This window comes from Geospiza fortis, unplaced genomic scaffold, assembly GCF_000277835.1.
Source record: "Geospiza fortis unplaced genomic scaffold, GeoFor_1.0 scaffold299, whole genome shotgun sequence".
NCBI classification, from domain to species: domain Eukaryota; kingdom Metazoa; phylum Chordata; class Aves; order Passeriformes; family Thraupidae; genus Geospiza; species Geospiza fortis.
Genome location: NW_005054549.1, coordinates 341,108 through 365,099, shown reverse-complemented (window position 1 = coordinate 365,099; position 23,992 = coordinate 341,108). Strand labels below are relative to the sequence as shown.

The window sequence follows — 23,992 nt, the reverse complement described above, 5'->3', positions numbered from 1 at the left end:
GATCTGCCCAGCTGGGCATGGAAACACCTGGCTTTTCTCTTGCCCTGTCTGGCAAAGATTCTACGCAAAGTTCTATGAGCCACTGGTTGAAAAGGTTCAGCATAGCTCCAGTTTAATGTAGCTTTTACACACCTGCATAAATGCCTCCTTGTTCAGTGAAGCAAAGTCACAAGCAGATCCTTAAACTGCTTTGTTGAATTAGAATGGCTTGTTGAATCCCACGAACGCAGATGAGATTGACCTCCCTGTTTTATCATAACAGCTGAGGCAAATGCAAATAAAAAAAATCACTCAGCATAAATAATGAGAGGTAAACTAGAATTATATTATGCTCTGTGACCATGATCTGAAGTGTGAGTAATGCACAGGCAGATTATTTTTAATACATTCATCATCTTGCTAGAATGCCTTTACTCTTTAGCTGGGTTTGATCTGGTGTTTTCCTTGAAGCCACCTGAGTGCTGCCTTTTTATTCCAGTGAATTTATTAACCTCAGAGTGAACCCTTGACCCCTCTGATAAATAGAAGATACCTGCTGAGATTTAATCTCATTTACAGCTGCTTTAAATTAGTAAACTGGTGAAGCCCTGAAGCATCCCTGTAGTCTCCAGGGCACAAACCTGTTGCCTGTATGTCAGGGAGTGCAGATCCTTGGGCAGCCAGGGCTTCCCAGCTCTCCAATTCCATCTGCTTTCATGGCCTTCCAAACCTTGTGTGTTCTGCAGAGAAAGGCCTGCAGAAGTGCAGAGTATCGACTTTAGGGCCGTTCATGTGCACTTTGTCAGCACTTGTGTCTGTGTGAGGGAGTCAGGGCAGATTTGAGGCTGGGATTAGAGGGAGGCGAGGCTGCTTGAGCTGCGAAGGTCAGATCTTCATTTTAATACATTCATCTTTCCAGAAAACAAACTCTGGCACCAGAAGGGAGGCACCAGCACACATCAGGGCACTGGGGGTGCTCCAGGACACTGCTGATGGCACCAGGGTCTGTCCCCCACCAGTGGGACTCTGGCCAAGGGCCTTGGGGTGGCACCCAGGGCAGGCTGTCTGACAGAGCTCTGTGAGCAGGGAGCAGCAGCTCTGCACATAAATCACAACTGCTAACACACCTCCTGCTAGCAGGTTTAGGAGGATCCAGGGAGAGGTTCTCCCTGTGAGGGCGGGCAGGCCCTGGCACAGGGTGCCCAGAGCAGCTGTGGATCTCTGGAATGTCCAAGGGCAGGTTGGACACTGGGGCTGGGAGCAGCCTGGGACACTGGGAGGGGTCCCTGCCATGGCAGGGGATGGAATTGGATGGGTTTAAGGTTCCTTCCAACCCAAACCAGGCTGGGACACTGGGGCTGGGAGCAGCCTGGGACACTGGGAGGTGTCCCTGCCATGGCAGGGCTGGCACTGGATGGGCTTTAATCCAATCCAACCCAAACCAGGCTGGGATTTAGTGACTGTTCCCTCTGAGGAATGAGCTGTGTGTGGCTGGGACAGGACAGACAGACACCCAGATTCCCCCTGGCCATGAAGCCACCAGGATAACAGCCGTGCTGCTGGAGGACAGGGGGTGTGAAGAGCTGGGTTTTTATCAATTATGAGTTAGTGGCAGATACACAAATGAGCTCATTAAAAGGAACAAGTGAAATGTCAGACAAGGAGATTGTGGGATGGGGTTTGGTTCTCATTGGTGTTAAATCTGAATGTTTGGCTGGCAATACAGACAGACCTCTGAGGCCATGGTCATTACAGTGCCGCCATCCCTGGAACCCCTGTGGGATGTGGATCTTCACTCTAATCAGGGCAGGGGTGACACATCATTAACCACAGGGGCTTTTCTCTAGTGGATGTTTCTGCTTCCCCTTTCCATCGCCAGATAAAATTGCCAAGCAGCGGGAAATCTTTTCATGCCTGGGGGCTTGGGCTGAGCGCAAGGCTCAGTTGTCAGCCAGAGGAGAATGGGAAGAAGCTCTGGCTGGGCTCCTGCTTCTCTTAGACATCATGGGCATCTCAGCCTTAGAGATCCAGCTTGGACAAGAGTCTAAGTGGCCTTGGAAAATGGATATTTCTGCTTATCTTGGGATGTTTAAAGCAGAAGGCAAAGGCAATGTCCTCTGCTCAGCTGCCATCTAGGGGGGACACGGGAGGCAGCCTTCAGCACCTTCCTCAAAACTCAAACACTAAAACCTTTTGTGTCTTGTGTGTGTCTTCTGTTTGCTAAATAACTGGCTATAACAAGCTTTTCTTTTCTTTTTTTTTCACTTTTTATTTAACATTCAGAGACTTTTGGTAAGTTTGTTCAATTAAAAAAAATTTTAAATCAAACCAAAAACCCCAAACCTGCTAATGTGCAGATCTGTAACCCTTGCCCTTTAAACTAATTCCTTTGTAACAGCTTCTTGAGAGGCATGCTCTGCATTTCTTCTACTAACTCTTTCAGTAGGGATGTTCTGCCCTCTAAATTAATTTCTGCAGGGGTATTGCAGGCTACAAAAAAAAAAGAATAGCAATAATAATTCTAATTAATTTATCTGTATAAGGAGATAACAGCTAAATATGAGCCTCCTAACATTGGATAGATTTTTTTTTTGGTATCTTAGCAACAGTTGTCCTGGAATTCCCCAATTACACAATAGCTTGTACCCTGGAACTGTGATAATTGTGTTCACACCTGCAGGAGGTCCTGGAGTTTCACATCTAACGGGGTTATTGGCATTCTGAGGAGGGAGAATGGGGGGTGCAGTGTGACCGTGTTCACAGGGGTCCCAGGTTGAGGGAAGAGACGAGGATCTGACTCCGTGTTTCAGAAGGCTTGATTTATTATTTTATGATATATATTATATTAAAACTATACTAAAAGAATAGAAGAAAGGATTTCCTCAGAAGGCTAGCTAAGATTAGAATAAGAAGGAATGATAACAAAGGTTTGTGGCTCGGGCTCTCTGTCCGAGTCAGCTGGGCTGTGATTGGCCATTAATTAGAAACAACCACATGAGACCAATCACAGATGCACCTGTTGCATTCCACAGTAGCAGATAACCATTGGTTACATTTTGTTCCTGAGGCCTCTCAGCTTCTCAGGAGGAAAAATCCTGAGGAAAGGATTTTTCATAAGAGATGTCTGTGACGGTGCAGCATTTCCAAAGTGAAGCTGTAAATGACAGGCCAGAGGGGAAGGGTTGAGGAAGGGAAGAGCCCCCTGTGCAGCCCCAGCAGGCAGGACCTGCCCCAGCGCTCGTGTCCCTGCCAAGTCCCCTTTGCTCCCCTTGGTGCCCGGGATGTGGGGCTGCAGCTGCAGAGCTGCAGGGACCCTGCTTGTGTGGAGCAGAGCGATGCTGCAGCCCTGGGGAGAGCAGCCCAGCACACACATGTTCCCACACGTGGCTGACAGAAGGTGGGGATGTGTTTTTCTGCCATTGCCATGGCAATGGTGCCTGTCCTCCTCTCCTCTCCTGTTCCCCAGGCTCAGGGAAGCCGTGGGCAGCTCAGCATGTGGGAGAGCAGGGGAGGGGTGGTGGGAGAGCAGACCCCAGCCTCAGTGACAGAGGGGGACACCTGCACAGGGAGTTCTGCCTGGCACCATCTTGGGCCTTTGGAATCCAGAGCCTTTTGCCTCGGCTGCTAAACCCTGGGCTGGCCATCTGGGCTCATGCAGCCTCAAAATTTGCCCTAGATAGGCAGATCTGGAGATCCAGGGAGGCTGTGCAAGGCAGTGTGAAAAGCCTGCAGGGAGCATCTCAAAACCAGCTTTTCACTCCAAAAGTCAGCGTCCAGTGGGAGCTCTTCCCCTGTAGTTGTCCTGCAAAGCCCTCACTGTGCCCCAGAGCCTGGCAGCCTCGTGCAGGTGCTGCTGCCCTGTACAGGACACCAGGGAAGCCAGGTATGGACTGCCTCCCCTGCACCCCCACAGCAAACCCTCCAGGGCCCCTCAGAGTCCCTCAGAATAATTAATCCAGTGCACATCCTCTTCCAGCACCCTCCCGCTGCCCCTGTGTTGAACGTGGAGCTGGTTAGATGTGAAACTCCAGCAGTGAAAATCTCCCATCTGTGTCTGCACCCCGCCCAAAGTGCTGCTCGAGCCCATTTCACTCCAGTTCTGGTGTGGGGCTCATCCCAGAGCTGTCCTGCCCCTCCCCAAGTGCCAGGTTAGAGCTGGGGAGCCCTGCCTGCCCTCCCAGAGCCTGTCCCCAGGCCAGGCTGTCCCCAGAGCTCTGCCAGCCCCTTCCCAGGGGCTCAGGGAGTGACAGCCTGCGGTGACACAAGGGGAAATGCTGATCTTGTGCCTGGGCTTGCACAGCTCTAACTCCCAGCATGTTTCTGCTGTCAATTAGAGTGAATTTTTGCAGGAAACTGCCAGGCTTAGCCAAGGCCAGAGAAGCTTTTGAGCCATGGGTGATGTTGGGATCTCTTCCCCTTCTCTACCCTCTCCCCATTAGCCTTGTTCCATACTGGTGCCACAGATGGCAGATTTTCACTCCAATTTCAAGACAGAAGGATGTATCAGAGGCTGTTTTTATTTCCACTGAATTGATCTATAACCTTTTTCTGCTTTCTCTCTCTCTCTTGCTTTTTGAACCTTCCTGCCACCTCCTGGGTGGGGGTCTGCCCAAGGCCATGCTCCCCCACCTCTTCCAAGCGCTGTCTCTCCAACCTTTGTCCTGAGAGCTAACAACCTGCTTCATTAACCTTAGCTAGTTCCTAACCCTAACTAGATGCTAACTTTTCTCTAGCTAATAACCTAACCTCATAACTAGAAGCTAACTAGAGTCTAATCCCTAACACTATAATGCCTCTGTTCCCTTAGCTCCTTTGAAAAATAAAGGTGAACTCTACTTAGTATCTGTATATTTTTACCTTCTATCCTGAGAATGGAGGATTGAACTGCAGCAGAAGGATGAGCAGGGCTGAAGGATAAGGAGGGAAGGGGTTTTTGGTGATTAAGGCAGAAGATTGGCACGGGGGAGGCTTTGACTCCTGTTCTTGCCTCTGCCAGTCTTCCCTCCGTGACCTTGGGCAAGTTGCTTCACCTCTACCTCAGTTTTCCCCGTGTGTAAATCAGGATCACAAGTCTGCTGTTCCTCCCCAGGGGAGAGGAGAGGTGAGAGGCTGGTGTTTGTCACTGAAGGGGCTCCACAGCCCTGGCTGGGAGTGCTGCAGGGCGGCAGCAGTGTCACCACTGCAGAGGAGCTCGTGCATCCCTCCCTGGCGAGAGGCAGAGCTTGGCCCTGCGGGATCTGCCCTGTTCTCAGGATGGGGGTAAAAACCCACCAACTAAACCCCCTTCTCTGATAAGTTCTGAATGCCGCTGTGAGCAAAAGGACCTGCCGTGTTTTCAAAGGAAGATGGTTTGGTTGCCAGCCCAGGAGGTCAGCGGGGGACAGGGGTTTTACCCTGACTGTCACTCCCTCCCACCTGGGAGCCCTGCCCGGGGCTGGGCACTGACAGACAGCAGGAGGGGCTGGAATGAAATAACCCGGGGAGAGGCAGCCAGCAGGCAAGTGCAGCAGGGCTCTTCTCTGCACACAGCCCCTCCTCACTGGCAGCAGGATGGCTCCAGAGCCACTGCAGGAGGTTCCAGGTAGCCCTGTGACCTCTGGAGTGCCCAGAGCTGCCTCAGTCGCTGGGCAGAGCCCTCAGGGATGGCCAGAGGCCCTGAGAGGACATGCACTGAGCTCACACATCTGGGCCAAGAGCCAAAGTTTGGAGCTAGCCAAGGTGGGACCAAACCTGCGGCGTAATGTGGTGCAAGGCGCCCACGTGTCCCTGTCCCTGCCGCAGCCCTGGTGTCCCCAGGGGTGGGGAAGGTAAATGTCTTCAGTGAGTAGCAGACAGGGATGTTAGCTGAGCCTGAGGGGTTTCTTTACATTCCTACACCAAAATGGAGCCAGTCTCAAGCCTTTTGAAGCCAAGAGCCACGGGAGGCTCTGCAAACAGCCAGCTGGATTGGGCTGCTGGACAGGACGCCCCACTAAAGTATCCCAAGCCCTCTTCAGTGTCCTGTAATTTGAGTCAGACCAAGAAGTTTCCTACTGGGAACTGTCTTCCTTGCCTCAGGTCCTTTTCCCACGGGCAGTGCAGGTGTTTGGGGTTTTGCAGTCATTTCACTCATTTTCTTTGTTTTCTTTGCAGAAGGTACACCGATCCGAGGTAAGACACCCCCAGCTCACTCACTCACCCACTCTCCAAACACTTCTCTCCACACAGATCCCGTTTCATTGCCCTCTGCTCAATACAGATCCGTGTTGTTGTTACGTTTCCTTGTCCTGCTTCACCTCTGGATATTTCTTTTTTATACCTGTCTTTATTTTATCTATGGTTATAATGTCCTTTTTTGTTTGCTGGGTGCACAGTAATACTGATACTGTTATTCTAATAACGTCTCCGGCTGCGCTGCCTCCGATTTATGGCAGAGTTTTAAGAGCTAATCTCTCCAGGACTATGAAGGACTGAAGTTTATCTCGAGCATTAAATGCTCTCAGAGCTTGGTAAATACTTAGGACTTTCTCTTGGTTGGTGCAAAGTGCTCCTGAGCTGCTGATGGTGATGGGAGTTTTCCAGTCCTTTGCTCAGGCAGATCTTCAGCACTTACCATCTCAGCCTACTCATTTGTTTGGCTCCAGAGCCTCTTTCCACTTCCTCCCCACTCTCTTACCCTTAGGTTTCTCTGGGAAAGATCCATGGTAAGTAGCTTCTGCACTGTCTCTTTAATGGAGTCAAAAATTGACCCCCAGCTGAAAGGCAGGAGGAATTGGGTGTGCACCCCTTGGAAGACCCTGCTTTGGTTTTATCTCCACTGGCGCATTTAGAATTCCGTAATTCTCTGCTGGTAAAAGCAAGAGGAGGTGCTGTAGGTGAGATTTACATTTTCACACATCATGTCTGTTGGCTCCTGACAAGTGCTGAACACTCCTCACTCTCTCTGCAGCCTCATTTCTGCCATTGCCTTGACCAGCAGGGGTGAGGAGTGGGCAGGGAGGGTGGGGTGAGTCCCTGTTCCCCAGGGAAAGCTGCTCACTGCAGTCCTTGGTTCCCTTCCTGCTCTGGAGTGAGGCTTCATCTGCCCTGGGTACTCTCAGACCAGTGATGCTCATGAGCAGCACAGAAAATGGATCTGGATCCAATGGAAACAACCCACAGATTTGTCCAAATTAACAGAAATTTCTGGGAAAACTCACCAGCAGCTTTCCACCCAAGTGGAGCTCTCCAACAGCAGAGCTGGAGCTGTAATTCCATATGAAGAATGCTCAGCTGTGTGCTCAGTGGGAAGCTCCAGCCAGTCTGGGTTTTAACTCCTGTTGTGCTGAAATACCCGCAGATTCTTTTGGAATGGATTTTGTTTGGTTTGCTGGTCTGGGTGGGGTTTTGGGGGGTTTAATTCCCTCTGTTCTGCCTTTGGGGGCTCCCAGGCACAGGGGATGCTGTGGGGAATTGCACTCACGCCCCAGCCCTGTCCCAAATCCTCTCCCAGCCCCACGTCCCCCCACCAGCATCGTTCCCACCCACGCACACGCAGAGGAACGTGAGCTCGGTGTCCTCCTCTGTGAACACACTGCTTTTTCCTTCCTGAAAAGGCTCTATCTGCAACCAACAATGATCTCATTTGCACTCCTCTCACTTAAGATTTTATCAATACTATTACACTGAGCTGGAATTGTTTGGTTTTCATATTTAGGTGGGTTTTTTTTCCAGTGATGGGAGTTAAGAGTCTTACCACATGTGAGCTCTGTCCATATCTGTAGTATAATCATGTACTCCTAATACATAAAACATTTGAGAGCCTGTTGAATTATTTATGTAGTATGTATTTTAACTGGAGTTTTGCAGGGATGAAGCCTTCTGAGGTAAATGAGGCAATTTTCTTCCATGTAGCTCCATGCTGCATCTCTCTGCATATTTGCTGACAGGAATCTTTAGTTTGGGCTCTGGGTATATTCTTGTAGCCTGCAATAATATACAAGTTTAAGAAAAGCCTTAATCCTTTTGGCCCAGATGATGTAAACCATGCAGGCAATTTTGAAGTTCCAATGCAGTATTTACAGGGTTTTCCCTGGGGAATATTTACTATCAGTAAGGTGCTTTTCACAGGGGCTCTTATCTCCCGTAGGCTTCCTGAGGAGCAGGTATCGGGCACAAAACAAAGGCAGCAGCGATAGAAATTCCCCAGGCAGTGGGTGACAAAGCCTTTCTCTTTTATGGTCACTGCTTCAAATTGAGCAAGGGAAAGTCAACTGCCTGCTGATGGATTTCTGGGGATCACAGTAATATGGATTATTGAGGCTGATTTCGGGAGTTCTGGTGCAGAACGCCTGCATTGCAGAAGCCACAAAAACTTGGTGCCTTTGCTGATGAGCTCAGGACAAAGAGCAACACTCACTACAGAGGGGGAATTACATTTTCTCACCGTGTCGGGTCCGCGGGGGCTCCGTGCTCCTGCCCCGGTGTGCGTGAGCCCGGGGGGAGGAAAGAGCCCGAGCAGAGGCTGATGATGTGTCTGTGCTGCCGTGTCTTGTCCCCTCACAGGTGGGCTGCAGATCGAGAGCAGCGAGGAGACGGACCAGGGCAAGTACGAGTGCGTGGCCAGCAACAGCGCCGGGGTGCGCTACTCGTCCCCCGCTAACCTTTACGTGAGAGGTAGGGAGCACAGCGGCTCACCGGCACTCAGCCTCCTCCTCCTCCTCCTCCTCCCGGCCCAGCCCAGCCCTCCCCAGCTCGGGGGGTCCCCGCTGCCCCCGCATCCCTGCAGGGCTGGCTCACTCACGGCCGAGTCAAAGAGCGCGCCCCAAAATGTGCCAGGTCAGCCCGCAGAGAATCCCTCCGGCCCCAGAGAATTGCCCTTCCTGCCAAAGGATCCCTGCTCTCAGTCCTGCTGCTGTGGCTGTGAGAGGAGGGCAGGACCCCTCTGTGTCCCTGGATGCCCCCAGAGTGCAGCAGGAGGGTGCATTGGCACTGCTGCCCTCAGTCCCAGCTGCTTTTCACTCTGCCAGCAGTAATTTGTGCCTGGTTCCTTGGGCACAGAGCTGGGGACACCAGCAGCCGTCCCTGAGCCCCCTTCACCCCGCAGCAGGGGAACAGATGACAGGGGATTGGCTTCTGCTCCATGTCCCCTCGATGTTCTCCCACCCCCTGGGCCAACAGCCTCTCCACTTTCTCTTATTTTAATCTCTCTGACCTGTAATATCTTGTGTGTACCTTCGGTTTAACATCTTTCCACAGCGAAAGCCCTTTTGGTAATGAGAGAGCAGGGCTGGTCCTTCTCAATTTAAAAAAATAAAAATTTAAAAAAAAAAAAAAAAGAAAAATGCCCTTGGGAGGAAAAAAGAAAAGTTACATCCCAGCAAACTGTTCCCATTTCCATCCCATCGACAGAGGAGGCGCCTCCCACCTACACTCACGTTAATCTGCAGTCCAATGCAGAGCCATGCTCCTGTGTGCACTCCTTTCTCTCTCTCTTTCTCTCTCTCTCGTGTCTCACGCTCACTAAATCACATGCACATGGAGAGAAGGCTTTTAATAATTTAATGTTTCCAAGCTAAATTTTTAAATAGCCTTTTGTGGCCAGCTGGAAAATTGCGTTTGAAATTTGCCCTGTCGCCTGGGCCCCGAAACTCTGCTTTTGGGAGTGTCAGTCTGGTTCCAATACTAATTCAGGGCTGAATCCATTGCAGACAGCTTAGCTGGAATGGTTTGGGTTCTTTTCTTAAAAAAAAAAAAAAAACAAACTAAAAAGAAAAGAAACAGGAAAAATGTGGGGATTTTTCATGATTGTTTTGTTTATAAATTTCCTCTACTTTTCTGGCCACTCGGAAACTACCCAGGAGACAAAGGTTGTAACACGGTGTTGTCTCCACACCTGGATGAGAGGGCTCCAGGTGATAGCCCTGTTCCTACCCCAGTTAGGCCGTGTGTACCTGGGCCAGCCTGCAAACCAGCACTAACCTGCCGAGAGAGTGCAGAACACAGCGTGTGCCAGCTCGGCCTGTGGTTTGGGTGTTTTTCATGCTGTTTAATTCCTTGTTTCTTGTGTGTTAATATCGTGGAAAGGTAACAAATTTCTGAAATGGATTTGCTTTGGTGGGAGGGAGAGTTCATGCACATTTTTCTTCCCGTTTTTTTTGTTTTAAAAGAGTCTCGAGCACTCTTGTGTTTCCAATTGACTTGTTTCTCCCATAACATGCTTGTCTCTATAGACCACCTGGGATAGGAGTTGTAAGTTTGAACATTGCAAGGAAATGGTTTGGTTTGGTTTTTTGCTTTTCTTTTTCCTTCTTCTAATTGTTTCTGTTTTCCTTATTCAGTCCCATGGTGGAGGCAGAGTGAGCAGGGCTGGGTGTGGGGCCGGGGGGCTGCTCTGCTCTCCGAGGAGCAGAGGGGCTGCAGGGAGGGAGAATCCTGCCTGGGCTCAGCACCCCTGTGGGGCTGACTCTGAGCTAGGATTGCTCCCAGCCCGGCCTCCCTGCGGAGCTTGGTTGGGCTTAAAGGGATGGGAGGGGGAGCGTTAGGAAGGCAGGAAAGAGGGTCGTTACTATCTTCATTTTTTTTCCTTTCTTTTTATTTTGGTTAAGAGAAAAAAAAAAATCAATCAATTTGCAGCTGACAGCCTTGAGAAGGCCTTTTTTTACTCTCTCTGTGTTTCCCCTATTTTTCTCTTCTCCTCATGTCATTGTGTTCCGCATCAAACCCCCTTAACATCCCTCAGAGCTACGAGAAGGTTGGTGTGGTTTTTTTCTTTTTTACTTTCTTTACCCACATTTTTACATTCGTAAGAGAAAAAAAAAAATGAAAAAAAAAATTTAAAAAATGAAAAGAGAAAAAGCAAGAAATCTTTAAGATGAGCGAGACCCGCGCATTCCCGGGTCTCACGGAGATGAGTTGAGTTGCATTGTGGGCCTCTCTATGCATCCTTTGGTAATGTTGCTGAGTTCTTGCACTTTTTTGTCGTCATGGTTACCTTGCCGTTTGGACATTGGGCCTGATGCATGATAGGAGAATGTAACAATCTTCTTTGCATGCCACTTTTTAAATTAATTATGAATTATTTTTTCGATATATAAATATGTATCGTTTCTTTTCGTTATACAATTCTGGTTTCTTTGAAGTGGATTTACTCTTACTTTCCAAATTTTTGGTTCTGTTGGGTTTTTTGCTTTCTCTTGATTTCCTGTTTCTGTTTTGATTGGTTATGCTGTGCTGTAGTTTATTCCAAACGCATTGTGAGAAGCCAGTGTTCCTGCCCACCCGGTGGTAACTGAACTCCTCAATCCCTGCAGGAAGAAAGGAGTCACACAGCTCTAACGCCTGTCCATGGAAGCCCTGCTATTTGGGACAAGCCTTTGTTTTGGGGGAGGGAGGGATCTGGGAAGTGGAAAAGATGGTGAGAACCCAGGGGGTCATTCCAAGAGTTAGAGCACACCCTGGGTCACGTTATTGCTTATTTATTTCTTGAGGTGTGGCTCTTGTTCCACCTCCTGCACACAAAGAAAAGCCCTGACCCCGCTCCTGGGGCTCCCCCAGCCGTGGGAGCTTGCTCACTGGTCACTGCCCAGTTCCCTCCAGTAACACCAGGAGCAGTCAGCCCAGTGTGGCACTGACAGAGAGCTCCTGCTGATCCCAGATCGCTCTCTGTTCTCTCCTGGAGCACCCTCGAGTGCCAGGCAGAGCCCCAGCCCCAGGCAGAATCCCGTGGAGGAGGTGACACCTCGTCCTGGGAGGGCTGGGAGGGAAGGGCAGCTGCCTCCTGGCTCTGCCTCTCCCCATGTCCTGCTCCCTTCTGGGATTTACCCACTGCTGCCTGCTGCAGGCACCTCAAAACCCAGCCAGGCACAGCGAAGGCAGAGCCTCCTTCCTAAAGGAGCATGGGAGGAGAAGTGCAGCTGTGCAGGCACTGCAACAGTGCTGGGGCACATCTGGCAGCTGCAGCTATTGCAAACAGCAACCAGCAATCTGGCCAGTGACATTGGAGCTGAAAATGCCTCTTTTCCCTCTTCTCATCTCCCTGTTTATCCCCAAGAAGCTCCTGTTGTCTCCCATGTGTGCATCCCGAGCGGGTGAGGCACATGGAGAGTGAACAGGGGGTTTGCAGTGTGTCAGTGGTACCAGTGGTGCTTGGTGCTTCCCCTGTGCAGAATGCCAGCCCTTTCCCTGGCTATGCCTTTCCCTCTCCTGCCAGTCCCCACCTCTCAATCAGCTACCAAAGGAGTGGCTTTCCTAGGGCACAGGTATTAAAGCTGTGTGATTTTTGAGAAATCCAGTGCAGTATTGACACAGTATCTGTCTCTCTCTTTCTCTCTCTCTCTCTTTCTCTCTGTCTGTCCTTCTCTTTTTTCTTAAAATGCTGAGATTTCAGTGCTCGGACCCTCAGTGCTGGTATTCTCCCCTCCCCTTCCGAGTCTCCTCCCTCCCCGTAGGTACCAGGGTACCACTCCCAAATGCTGCTCTCTTGAGAATGCTCTGGGAAGAGGCTCTTCTGACTTGGATGCCAACAATAGCCAAAAAACATCCCTCAGTCCCAAGTCTCTTTCTAAAAGAAAAAAAAAGAAAAAAAAAAAAAAAAGGAAAAAAATGCTTGTTCTATTAAAAAAAAAAAAAAAGAAATAGCATTTGAAATAAGGTTTTCCCACCCCACCTCCCTCCTGCCTAGGACTAAAAGGTGATAATCACTCCTAAGTACAGGATTTTCCTTCATGACTAGGAGTTTGAGTTTCAGGATTTAGGGTGCAATTAAAAAGGGATTTATACACCATTATTTTTTATTTGTTTATTTTCTCTTTTATAAAGTATTTCTAACATGGCCAAACTGCACTGCTGCTGCTAAGAATCTCTTGTGATCTGAGAAGGCTTGAAGATTAAATTCTTCCTTAAGAGCCAATAAAAATAAAAGTAATGATAATAACAACAATAAACTAAAGCTAAATGGGATGTAATCATGATAGGCTGGAATGACACCGGGTGAGGAAATAGAGACTTGATACCTGGCTAGAAGAGTTGTGTGGTTTGCTGAAGTTATGATCTCTGAGCAGCCTGGTCTAGTGGAAGGTGTCCTGGGAGAACAGGATGGGCTTTAAGGTCCTTCCAACCCAAACCATGGGCAGGGTCTGCCTCGTGTGTTACTGCAGCTCAGATCATGCCGTGGTCCAAAGTAACAGAGTGCTGGCAGGGGATGCCTGAGGGCAGAGGCAGAAGCATTTTATGGAGACCACAAAAGCAGGTCAGAAGCAGGTGAGGTGATCTCTGCCAGCAGCCCAGGCGTGTGGCAGTTCAGGCTGAGCCACCTGCGCAGGGTTCACCTGTGGCTGGTGAAAAGATGGGCGCAGTTCTAGGGGCAAGCCAGCACCTCGGTGGGAATCCTGCTTTTTATGGGCTCACCTGGCTTTCAAAAGTCTCCTTGGATGCTTCTCTGTATCCCCAGGGACACGAGTGCCATCAGACTTGTGGCCCATAGTGATTGCAGGAAAGGATGGATTCAAAATCCTTCAAGTGAAGAGCTGTCTGCCCATGGTGGTGTTTGAGAGGCTGCCCCTGGGTCCCTGGCAGTGCCCAGGGCCAGGCTGGATGGGGCTTGGAGCAGCCTGGGACAGTGGGAGGTGTCCCTGCCATGGCAGGGGTGGCACTGGGTGGGCTCTGAGGTCCCTTTGAGCCCAAAGCACTCTGTGGTGTTTTTGTTTGTATTTAGGGACCACATGGGGGGCTCAGCCATTACCCCAGTGCGGGCACGTGTCCCCTCAGCCTGGACCTGTGGCCAGAGCTGCTTTGCCCCTTGGAAATGGAGCATTTTGGAGCTGTCCTCTTAATTTGGGAAGCTGCAGGTGGCCACCTCGATGGCTCTGGTTTGATGCCAGAATCCAGCTGCTGGCTGGGATGGAGCCCTGTGTGTGAGGACCTCGTGTCGCTGTGCTCCTCCATGTCCCAGAGGAAGGAGGGATGAGCTGTGGGGGCTGAATTTCAGATCCCCAGAGTGTGCAGAGCTGTTGCTGCTGGTACAGGATGTTGTTTTGGTTGAATTTAGCAGAATGAAGAATTTTCCCCCTTTTCACGCAGTGGGCCCCTGTCAGGAGGTACAAAAGGCAGCAGTTGGGATGCTGCAGGGATAATCCTTCCTGCTCTGTGCTCCAGCTTCTTGTGGCTCTGCTGTTTTCCAGCCCAGGGAGCTGTGAATGGCTCAGCAGGCATTTAAAGCAGCCCAGTGCCCGCTCAGGCCCTGCCTTTGCTGCTTGTCACCATCAGCACGAGCTTTGTCACCCCGAGCCAGGTTCTGCAGCCCAGGCCCTGCTGAGAACATTCCCAAGGCTCTCTGGAAAACCTCAGCTCATTGAGAGACCAAAGATGAAACCAGGCCAGGGCAAAACATGTAAGAGCTGAACTAGTGGAAATCAATTAAAATAAAACCCACAGAAAGGGCAGGGATAGTGTGCCGAGCACCTCAGGAAATAAAGCTTCAAAATAGATTAAAATGTGACTAATTTAAGCAATAATTTAGCCTGTAGCCTGGCTTAAGTTTGGCACATGAGTAATTTGACCATCAGACCAGAGCTGCTGGTTGGTTCCAGGTGGAACCATTGCTGAGCTTTTCCCTTTCAGTCCCATTTAGAGGTTGAAGGAAATAATTCCACGTGCACTAGAGATTTAACAAATAGCCACAAGGTCAAAACAGTCATTGGTATTTTAAACTGTAGGAATTTTAATACCTTTTTAGAGTAGATTAATAAATTCTTTAATGGAGAAGGAGGGAGGCAGAACCACCACTGGGTTGTACAGCTGCCTCTGCAATGCCCAGTTTCCAGGTGCTGAAATTGAGGGATGGAGAGTTCTGGGATGATTTTAAAGGATTATTTTAGCATTTCTGTGGGTGGGGGAGCGCCCTGTCCGTGTTTGGGGTGTCCTCAGCTCTGAAATTCTAGTTCCAAACCAAACAAAGCAAACAAAAACTTCACTGTGTTTCTGCAGAAGGATTTCTCAAGGGTATCAGGAAATGGAAATGGATACAAAAAGCCACCCCCCAAAAAAAACCAATCAAAAAAAATCCAAACTGTATATATATCTATGTATATACATGACTATCTCTCTATAGAGGGCACTTTGCAGGAACACTGTGCTGTACTGATCTCGAAATCTCTGCCTGCCTGTGTCTCTTACACCTTTTGCATCGCTGTTCTCTTTGTTTTAGGGGAAAAAATTAGATTACACCTTGTCAAATTAAAATAACAAAAACTAAACCAGTCAAGTCTGTGTTTAAAATTACAGAGCTGCGTGAAAAACAATTGGATTCTGATTATTTTCTGTTCAATCCTGTAAAAAAACAACAGGAAAAAAAAAAGAATTGCAAAAGACCAGAGATGTTCAGCCAGCCTGTCGCTCAGCTAATGTGGTTTTTTAAGTGAAAAGTAACAATTATTGGGAAGGTAATGGATTTCCTCCAGACCAAATCCAAGCCTTGGTCTCATTCTTTATTTATCTACCTATTTGCGTATTTATTTTCTTTGCTGTGAAGGAAATGAGGAAGGAGATGGGCAGGAGGAGGGAAGCTTCTCGTCCTGTGGAGGGGCAGAGGTCGGAAATCCATAGCCCAAAAGGTCTCACCCCAGGAGAATGAGCCTGGATTCGGGACAGGGAGAGGCAGAGGCGGCTGCACGGACACGCAGGGGCAGGGCCAGACCACATTTGGGAGGGGAGGACAGGTGTAATCTAAGCTTCACTAATAATGTAGAGGCTGCACATTATTTTGGCACCCTTTCCCCTACCCCTCCTCATTTTGGAGCAAGACGGAATGACTCCTGTCTCCCCAAAATGGCCAATAATGTCCGCCTTCTCACCTCATTTGGAGCAGCAGCTTGCTGAGTGTCAAAATGTTTAATACCATTTGGTTTTGTTTGGTGCTTTCAACCAGTCACTTCACTTTCTTTTGTTTCCTTTTTCGATTGATTTCTTCTTTAAGGTATAAGATGCATTTCTCTTTGAGTTGGTTTAATGTGAATCGGGGTTTGAAGTGACAGGTTCTTGTCCAGGACATTCTCCTTTCCCCACCTCGCTCCTCCTCCAACATTTTTTCTCTCTGAGGGAATCTGGAAGGGGCTTTAAAAGAGCAGCTGGTGGGGTTCCTCAGCACAAGCTGGTTGGTCCTCAGGTTTCTCTCATTAGCAGCATCATGGGAACACATTTTAAGGATGGCTTCTGGTGTTGCAAAAGTCAACCCTGGACCTCCCAGTGTCTCTTCCAATCAGGTCTGTAAATCTTGCAAAAACACCTCTCACCTTGTGGACCCCGAGTGGTGGTGGGGAACCTGAGCCGTGCTGATTGGGACCAAAAAAGCCAAAAATGCCACTCACAGAACACAAACTGGGTCAACCTCTGCCTCCGTGAGCAGCAACAAAACCAATTGGCTTCCCAAGGGTGTGAAAAGTTATGGATCTGTTCTGTTCCTAAAGAAGAGCATAATTTGGGGTGCAGTTTGCAGTGTGAAATGCTTATCCAACAATTAAACACTCATAACTAACTGCACTTGAGAAATTTTCCTGTGCCTCCAAAATGGCTTGTCTGCATTGAAATAATTTAATTGCATCCCAAACATCCAGCTCCAGTCCTGGAATCTGGTCCTATGCATAACAAGCTGTATCCTTGTTTGAAAAAAAGCTCCTGAGAGTTTTTTGGCCATGGACAATGTCTGTTTGTGTGTGCCTGCCTGTGTGTGTCTGTCGGGAGCTGTTGCACATGGAGCATGCACATCCGTGTACGCATGCGGGGTCTGCCAAAGCTGGCCTGGAAACCAAACGCCCCTGGAACTCAGGGAAGGTCCTTCTTGCACCAGAAACTGGGAAAAGTGTTATTAGGCAAGTGTTTATAAAGCAGAGCCCTGACTGCCCCATCCCAATGTTTCCTTTCCAGAGAGGGCAGTTCTGTTCTTCCCGATCCTTTGACACTGCTGCATAGCAAAATGGAAGGGATCTCTTCACCTGACTTTTTCTTGTGAAATTCCCCTCCTTCAGCTGGTGTGGAGCTGGACCCAGAGCTGAAATTGGTCTTGATTCCATTTCCAGCTTCCTTTCCACCATGGCTCTCCTCCTCCTGAGCCTTGACCTAAAGGCTGACCCAGAGATTCTCAGCTTGACAAATTCCCTGTCTCCAGCCAAATGCAAATGTTACAGCAATTAAAATAAGCAGCAGCCTGATGGCTCTGGGTAGCCAGAGATGAACCCGGTGCCTTATTGTGGTTGTCACAGCCCTGAGCCATTGCAGGGCTGTATCCAGGGGACTCTCTGAGGTCCCCAACATTTAACTGGAGTTCTTTTCCCATCCTAGATCAGTGTGTGGATGCTGGTATATCTGTGCACACAGGAGAGTTTAGTTTTTTTTAAACTAGGATGCACCAAGGAAGTGCTGCTGCCTGTTTTGGGCTCGTATCAGCCCTAATCCAAATTCTCTCTCCTTGTGGAAGGGGTGGTGCTGAGGGCTGGCATCCAGAGGTGCTGGGTGCTTCCCTTGGAGGGTGACAAACGCCACTAAACCAACCCAAAGTAAGGATCCCTGAGACCCCAGGGCTGACCTGCACCCTGGGAGCTGTCAGGAGGAGGGCAGAGCTGCTCTGCAGCTTTTTGGGAACGTGCTCTGTGTGCAGCCCCTGAGCTTGTGTTTTGTGAGTGGATTTCTCCTTCCCTGCCCAAAACCACAGGCAGGAACAGTGGGTTCCCTTCAGACTCCGATTCTCAGCACTCCGCCCTACATCAGATGATGCTTTTCAGTTATTAAATTCTGGTTTGTTCTTTCTTTTCCTTTTCTTGGTTTTTTGGTTTTGTTGTTTTTTTTTTTTTTTAATTATTATTTTTTCCCTTTCTTTTTCAGTTGGGTTTCATTTCGTTGCGATTAGCTTCGGTTTGGATTAATTGTCTTGTTCTGTTCCCATGACAACTCAGTGTTTGCATCCCACCTGCCGTTGTTTGTTGCTGTTGATGCTGTTTGCTGCCCGGATCCTGTCCGGACGTGTCTCCCCATTCCTCCTCACCTTTCCCACCTTGCCTCCCCTCTCCAGAAGGTCACCTACCAGCCCCCCCTCAGAAAAGTCATCCCCACCCCAGATCTGTCTGCATGTTGACCCCACTTGTTTCTTTCCGAGTTCTCTCCATCTTGTCTCAGACTGTGACAGGCGTGGTTTCCACCTGGCTCCATTTTCTGAAGTGTGGAACTTCTGGGAGCAGTGGGAAGCAGGATGGAGTGGGAAACAGGGATGCACCCTCGAGGCTAGGGCTGAGTGTTCTCCCTCGTGGCAGGAGGGAGCAAGGAGCAGCTTGCCTGATCCTTTGAGCCAGAGCTGGTGCCTGAGGTGGAACAAACACCATGGTACCCCCCTATACCTTTCTGCAGGTAGAAAATCATCTTCTAGTGTCAGTGGCCAGGTGAGCTTGCAGCCCCTCCCTCCACATCCCCATCCTTCTCCCAGGTGAGGGCATGCCCCCGTTCTCTCTGCAAATCCCTGCATGCAGGAATTCCCCTGTGCCCCCTCTGAGCTCCTAATGCCACCGCTCTGGAAGTCTTCTCTTGCTTGCCTCCCAGAGCTGGTTCCTGGCTACTGGTTCTCACAGAAGAGGGTCTGACAGCCCAATGGGGAGAGCAGACCTTGCTGTGACAATGTCCCTTGTCACCTTGCAGGGGCTGCAGGTGGCTTTTGTTTGCCAAAGCCCCACTAAACGGCAAACAGCCTCTCCTGGCAGTGCCCTTCCCCTTGGAAAAGATCCACAAAGCTGCAAGATAAACACTAGCAAGCCTCAAGACAGTTCCAGGGGACATCTGAAGGCACTGGGAGGGACAATGGCAGGCTCAGCCCTGCTGTCCTTTGCTTTGCTGTGGCATGAGGCAAAGCCAGCAAGCTTTGGAGAGGTTGTGCAGAGGTTACCAGGGAACAGACAGCAGGAACAGGGAGTTCTCAGCCCCCCAGACCCTCCTGCCCCTCGCCCACCCTGCCTGTGGCAGTTCCTGCATGGCTGTCCCTGCAGCTGGAGGAATCCTGCACCCCTGCTCCCCTCCAGCTGCTGCAGTTCCTGCATTTTCCCTGGGTCCTGTATCCTTTTGTCTTTCTTGTGGGAGGACACCCTGCCCTCCACCCCCTCCCTAGGCCCTCTCTGATCCACACACGTTCTCCTTTGTCCATTCCCCTGCTTCCCCCCCAAGGAAGGGCACCCAGCATCCCTCCAGCCAGCCCAGGCAGCTCAGAAAATGGAGCCAAGGAAACCACAGCCTCCCCTTTGCGTCCATGTTCTTCCTGTGTAAGGTCTGGAAGCTGCATCCACCTCTCTGCTAAGGAGATGCACAGAACATGTCACTGTTTTCTCAACGTTAAAAGTTTCATTACCTTGTTTTTCTTATTAATTCTATTCTATTTATTATTCCGCCAGGGCTGAGATGTGACAATGTGAGCCACCACATTGAGTCACATCAGCTAGAAAAAGTATGCAGCATTAAAGTGGGTTTCCCCCTCCCCTCCCTCTCTCTCTCTCTTCTTTCTCCCTTCCCCTCTTGTTCTCCTTCTCCTGGTCTTCCTTCCTTTCTCTGTCGCTCACTTTCTATCCAGTATCCATGTGGGCATTTGCTACCGCCCAGAAATTATATTTCTCTGCATTTTCCTCTCTCTTTCTCTCTTTCTCTCTCTCTCTTTTTTACCTATTTTGCATGATGTTTGTGACTCTGAGAGCTGCATCTATCGATGGAACCGTGTCAGATCTTAAAGAGGCTTCGTTAGGGTTTCTATACCCGAAAACCACAAAAATTTCATTAGAGTTTCTCATCTTTTCCACACTCTCTCTCGCTCCAGGGGGGCTGTGTTCCCCTGGACGCTTCTCACACGCAGACACCAACCAAATTCTGTCCCGCTCCGGGGACTCCCTCTCCTCCCTCGTTTATCCTTTTGCCTTTCACTTCTCAAGTGGCGCGTCTGGAATCTGGGGATGTGATACTTCTCTCTTTGTTGAATTCTCTGGGTCCAACAAGGCAAAACGTTGAGAAGTTTCCATCTCCATCCCAACCTTCTCCTGGCCCCCCACCCCTCGTCTGCAGCAGCCCCGGGTGGGAGAGGGCCCCTCTCCGGAGGGGGCACCTGGACCACGCCGGGTGCTGGTGGAGGGGCTGTTCCTCGGGAGAAGGGGGCCCAGGACTCCAGCCCCACGGGGAGAGAGAGGGAGGAGCAGGCTCCCGGGGTGTGGAGCGGGGAGCTGGGGGCCCCAGAGGCCACGGAGGAGAAGTTTGGGCTCTCGCCATGCCAGCTCTTGCCAGTAAAGATGAGAAATTGCTAATAAATTTTTGTGTATTTATCTGTGCTGTGATGGGTCTAATCTTGATCAATGGAACCCTGTTGCTATGAAATATCGCTTTTATGTCTATATTCTATATATTGTTTGTGAAGTACGAATTTATTTGGAGTTTATTTTTTTGGTTTTCGGTTTTTGATTTTTTAATTTCTTTGGTTTTTTGTTTTGTTTTTAATGAAGGAAGAAAATAAACTGTGACAAACCCCATCTATATTTAAATTATCTTTTACTCTTTTTTCTTTTTCTCCTTTCTTTTCTTTCCTTTCCTTTCCTTTTTTTTTTTTTTTAATTTTTTTTCCTCTTCGTTTTCTGTTCGTTCATTTGTTTTGGTTTTGCTTTTCCGTTTTGTTTTTTTGTTACCTCTGTGCGTCTCGTCCACAGTTCGCCGTGTGGCCCCTCGCTTCTCCATCCTCCCTGTCAGCCATGAAATCATGCCCGGGGGCAACGTCAACATCACCTGCGTGGCCGTGGGGTCGCCCATGCCCTACGTGAAGTGGATGCAGGGAGCAGAGGACCTGACGCCCGAGGATGACATGCCCGTGGGCAGGAACGTCCTGGAGCTCACGGACGTCAAGGACTCTGCCAACTACACCTGCGTGGCCATGTCCAGCCTGGGAGTCATAGAAGCCGTGGCCCAGATCACGGTGAAATGTAAGGGAGTGGGAGCAGGGTCCTGAGTGCACGTGTGGGAGTGGGCACGGCCGGAGCTGAGTGTCCGCGCATGAGCGCAGGGGATGCCTGGGCACGTGTCCTGCTCGCGCATGGCAGCCTTGGTGGGGCCTGTGGCAGAGTGGGAATGTGCCATGGCTTGTGCCTGTGTCATCATGTGCCTGCATGGGGAGAGCCTGTGACTGCCTGACCTGCACAGGGGACACGGTCCTGCATGGCCGGGTGTCCTGCACAAGTGGGATGTGTGTGCATGGACAGGGACAGTCCTGCATGAATGGGGTGTTTGCGTGCATGGACAGGGACAGTCCTGCATGTCCGGGTGCTCCTGCACACGTGGGATGTGTGTGCATGGATAGGGACAGTTCTGCATGGCCACGTGTCCTGCATGAATGGGATATATGTGTCCATGGATAGGGACACAGTTCTGCATGGCCAGGTGTCCTGCATGAGTGGGGTATGTGTGTCCATGGCTAGGGACAGTTCTGCATGTCCTGTGCTCCTGCATGGGTGGGATGTGTGTCCATGGATAGGGACAGTCCTGCATGGCCAGGCACTCCTGCACAAATGGGATGTGTGTGCATGAGCAGGGACACCATGGCTGTATCGTGGGCACCTGGCTGCAGGAGTGTCAGTCCCTGTCCTTACCTGTGTGTACACGTGGAGCTCTGTGAGCACGAGCAGCAGGACAGACCTGTGCACCATGAGTGCCCCTTGCTGGCACCTGTGCATATCCTCGGGGATCCCCCACACAGGGAAACCCACAGTGGAGGGGAAGCTGATGGCTGGAGACCTTCCCTGGCTTTAGGACACCTGAGCTGCTTGTTATGAAGAAAACTGGCTCAAATCCCTGCATGCTGTGTCTGTCCTGACAAATGAGGCTGGCTGGGCACTGTGCAAGGAGCCTTGGATGGCTTGGAGCCTGCATGCCATCCTGTTCCAAGGCCTGAGATTCAGCCAAGGCCCTGAGGATCTCTGGCATGTGCACCCTTGCAGTAGAGCTTAGTTCCAGCATCTTAGTGGCCGTTGTTGCCTCAGCAAGATGGGGAATAAGCCCAGCTTCCAGCTAGTGATTCCCAGGAGGAGCACGGGTGCCATCTTCAATCTATTCTGTCCTCAGCAGGGGAGTATTAAACCCAAGCAGGAACCCCTGAGGTTGGGTGAGTGTAGAGCTCTGTGTGAGCTGCTGTCTGCTCCAAGTACTGGTGTTGCCCATGAGGGATCTGGGAGAGGAGGGGTGGGAAAGGATCCAAGGGTGGGGGAGAGGAGAAACACTTGGGAGAAAGGGAGGGATAAGGAAAAACAATCCTGTTGTATCAGTGATCTGTCTGAGGAAGGTCTGTCAGGAGAAATGAGTAGGGCCTAGAGAGTCTTGGCATGACACCCGTTCTGAGCTGCTGCACAGGCAGTGGGGCTCTCGTGCCAGCAGAAGGATGCCTGGGGCTGGACTCAGGTGCTCTTTATTTTCCTGAGTATTTCCTTCCTTTCTTTTTTTCCCTGTCTTACCCCCTCAATCTAAAAAGCTGCTGCGTAGGGCAGATTGCTTCTGCTTCCAACTCTCCCATCTCCTCATGTGGGGAATCTCACCCTGCTGGTACCGTCTGTCTTTTGTAATTTTGTTTGGATCCTGTTCCCTGCACTGTTCTTGTGTGTGAGCTCTCTTGGGCAGAAGGTGAAAGAAGTTTGAGCTTTACTGTGACCAGGTCTAGAGAAGTTAAGCTCCAGGGCCAGGTTGGAAGGGGCTTGGAGCCACCTGGGCCAGTGGAAGGCGTCTCTGCCCATGGCAGGGGTTCCACTGGATGGGCTTGAAGGCCCCTTTCAACCCAAAACACTCTGGGATTCCATGATAAGAAGAAGTTGAAAAGGGTCTGAGGTGTGCAGTGAGGACTGCACATGAAGCTTGAGAACAGGTGAGGTGAGAACAGGTATCAGGTGCAGTTAAAGTGCTGAGCAGTCCCCAGCAGGCTCAGGGGGGCTCCCTGGCTGAAGGAGAGGGGAGATGGGGATTAACACAGCTTGTGCCCTGAGAGGAAGCCCTCCCAGTGTTTCTGGAGAGCACAGCCTGCCCTGTGCCATTCCTTGCCCGTGGAGGCTCAGCAGAGAGATGTGAGCACGTGTTGGGAAGGAGCTGAGGAGCTGCTCTCCCTCCCTGCCCCGGGAGGGTGGATGTGCAGCTGAAGCCTGTGCTAATGATTCCAGATGTTGAGCTGAACACTTTGCCTTTGATGGAGCAGTTTAAGGAGGATAATAGAGTGGATAACTAGGTTCCTCATGTTCCAGCAGCACTTTCCTGAGCTGCTGGGATTGGTGCTGTGCCTCCGGCTCCTGCAGCCCTAACCAGACCAATTAGGTGCCATTTCAGCATCTGTGGTTTTTTTTAAATGCCTGTTCTTCCTGATTCTCAGCACTTCCCAAGGCTCCTGGGACGCCAGTGGTGACAGAGACAACAGCAACGAGTATCACCATCACCTGGGACTCTGGCAACCCAGACCCCGTGTCCTACTATGTCATTGAGTACAAGTCCAAGAGCCAGGATGGACCCTACCAGATCAAGGAGGACATCACCACCACGCGCTACAGCATCGGGGGGCTCAGCCCCAACTCCGAATACGAGATCTGGGTCTCTGCAGTGAACAGCATCGGGCAGGGCCCCCCCAGTGAGTCGGTGGTCACCCGCACGGGGGAGCAGGCCCCTGCCAGTGCCCCCCGCAACGTGCAGGGCCGCATGCTGAGCAGCACCACCATGATCATCCAGTGGGAGGAACCGGTGGAGCCCAACGGGCAGATCCGCGGCTACCGGGTCTATTACACCATGGAGCCCGAGCAGCCCGTCAGCAACTGGCAGAAGCACAACGTGGATGACAGCCTGCTGACCACCGTGGGCAGCCTCCTGGAGGATGAGACCTACACCGTGAGAGTGCTGGCCTTCACCTCCGTGGGGGACGGGCCCCTGTCCGACCCCATCCAGGTTAAGACACAGCAAGGAGGTGAGCACCTGTGTGGCTGAGCTGGGCTGTGGGAAGGAGAGCTGCGGTTGGATTTGGAGGTTTAGATGTGAT

General features: G+C 50.5%; 1 protein-coding gene across 1 annotated transcript in view; it reads left to right on the top strand.

Annotated features, from left to right (window-relative positions):
- PTPRS (protein tyrosine phosphatase receptor type S) overlaps positions 1–23,992 on the top strand; it is a 124,163-nt gene that overhangs the window by 60,370 nt on the left and 39,801 nt on the right. Inside the window, exons 6-9 of the mRNA XM_031064009.1 lie at positions 8,503–8,613; positions 10,679–10,690; positions 20,649–20,918; positions 23,339–23,920. Of these exons, the coding sequence (XP_030919869.1) occupies positions 8,503–8,613; positions 10,679–10,690; positions 20,649–20,918; positions 23,339–23,920 (975 nt within the window). The remainder of the gene's footprint in view (positions 1–8,502; positions 8,614–10,678; positions 10,691–20,648; positions 20,919–23,338; positions 23,921–23,992) is intronic.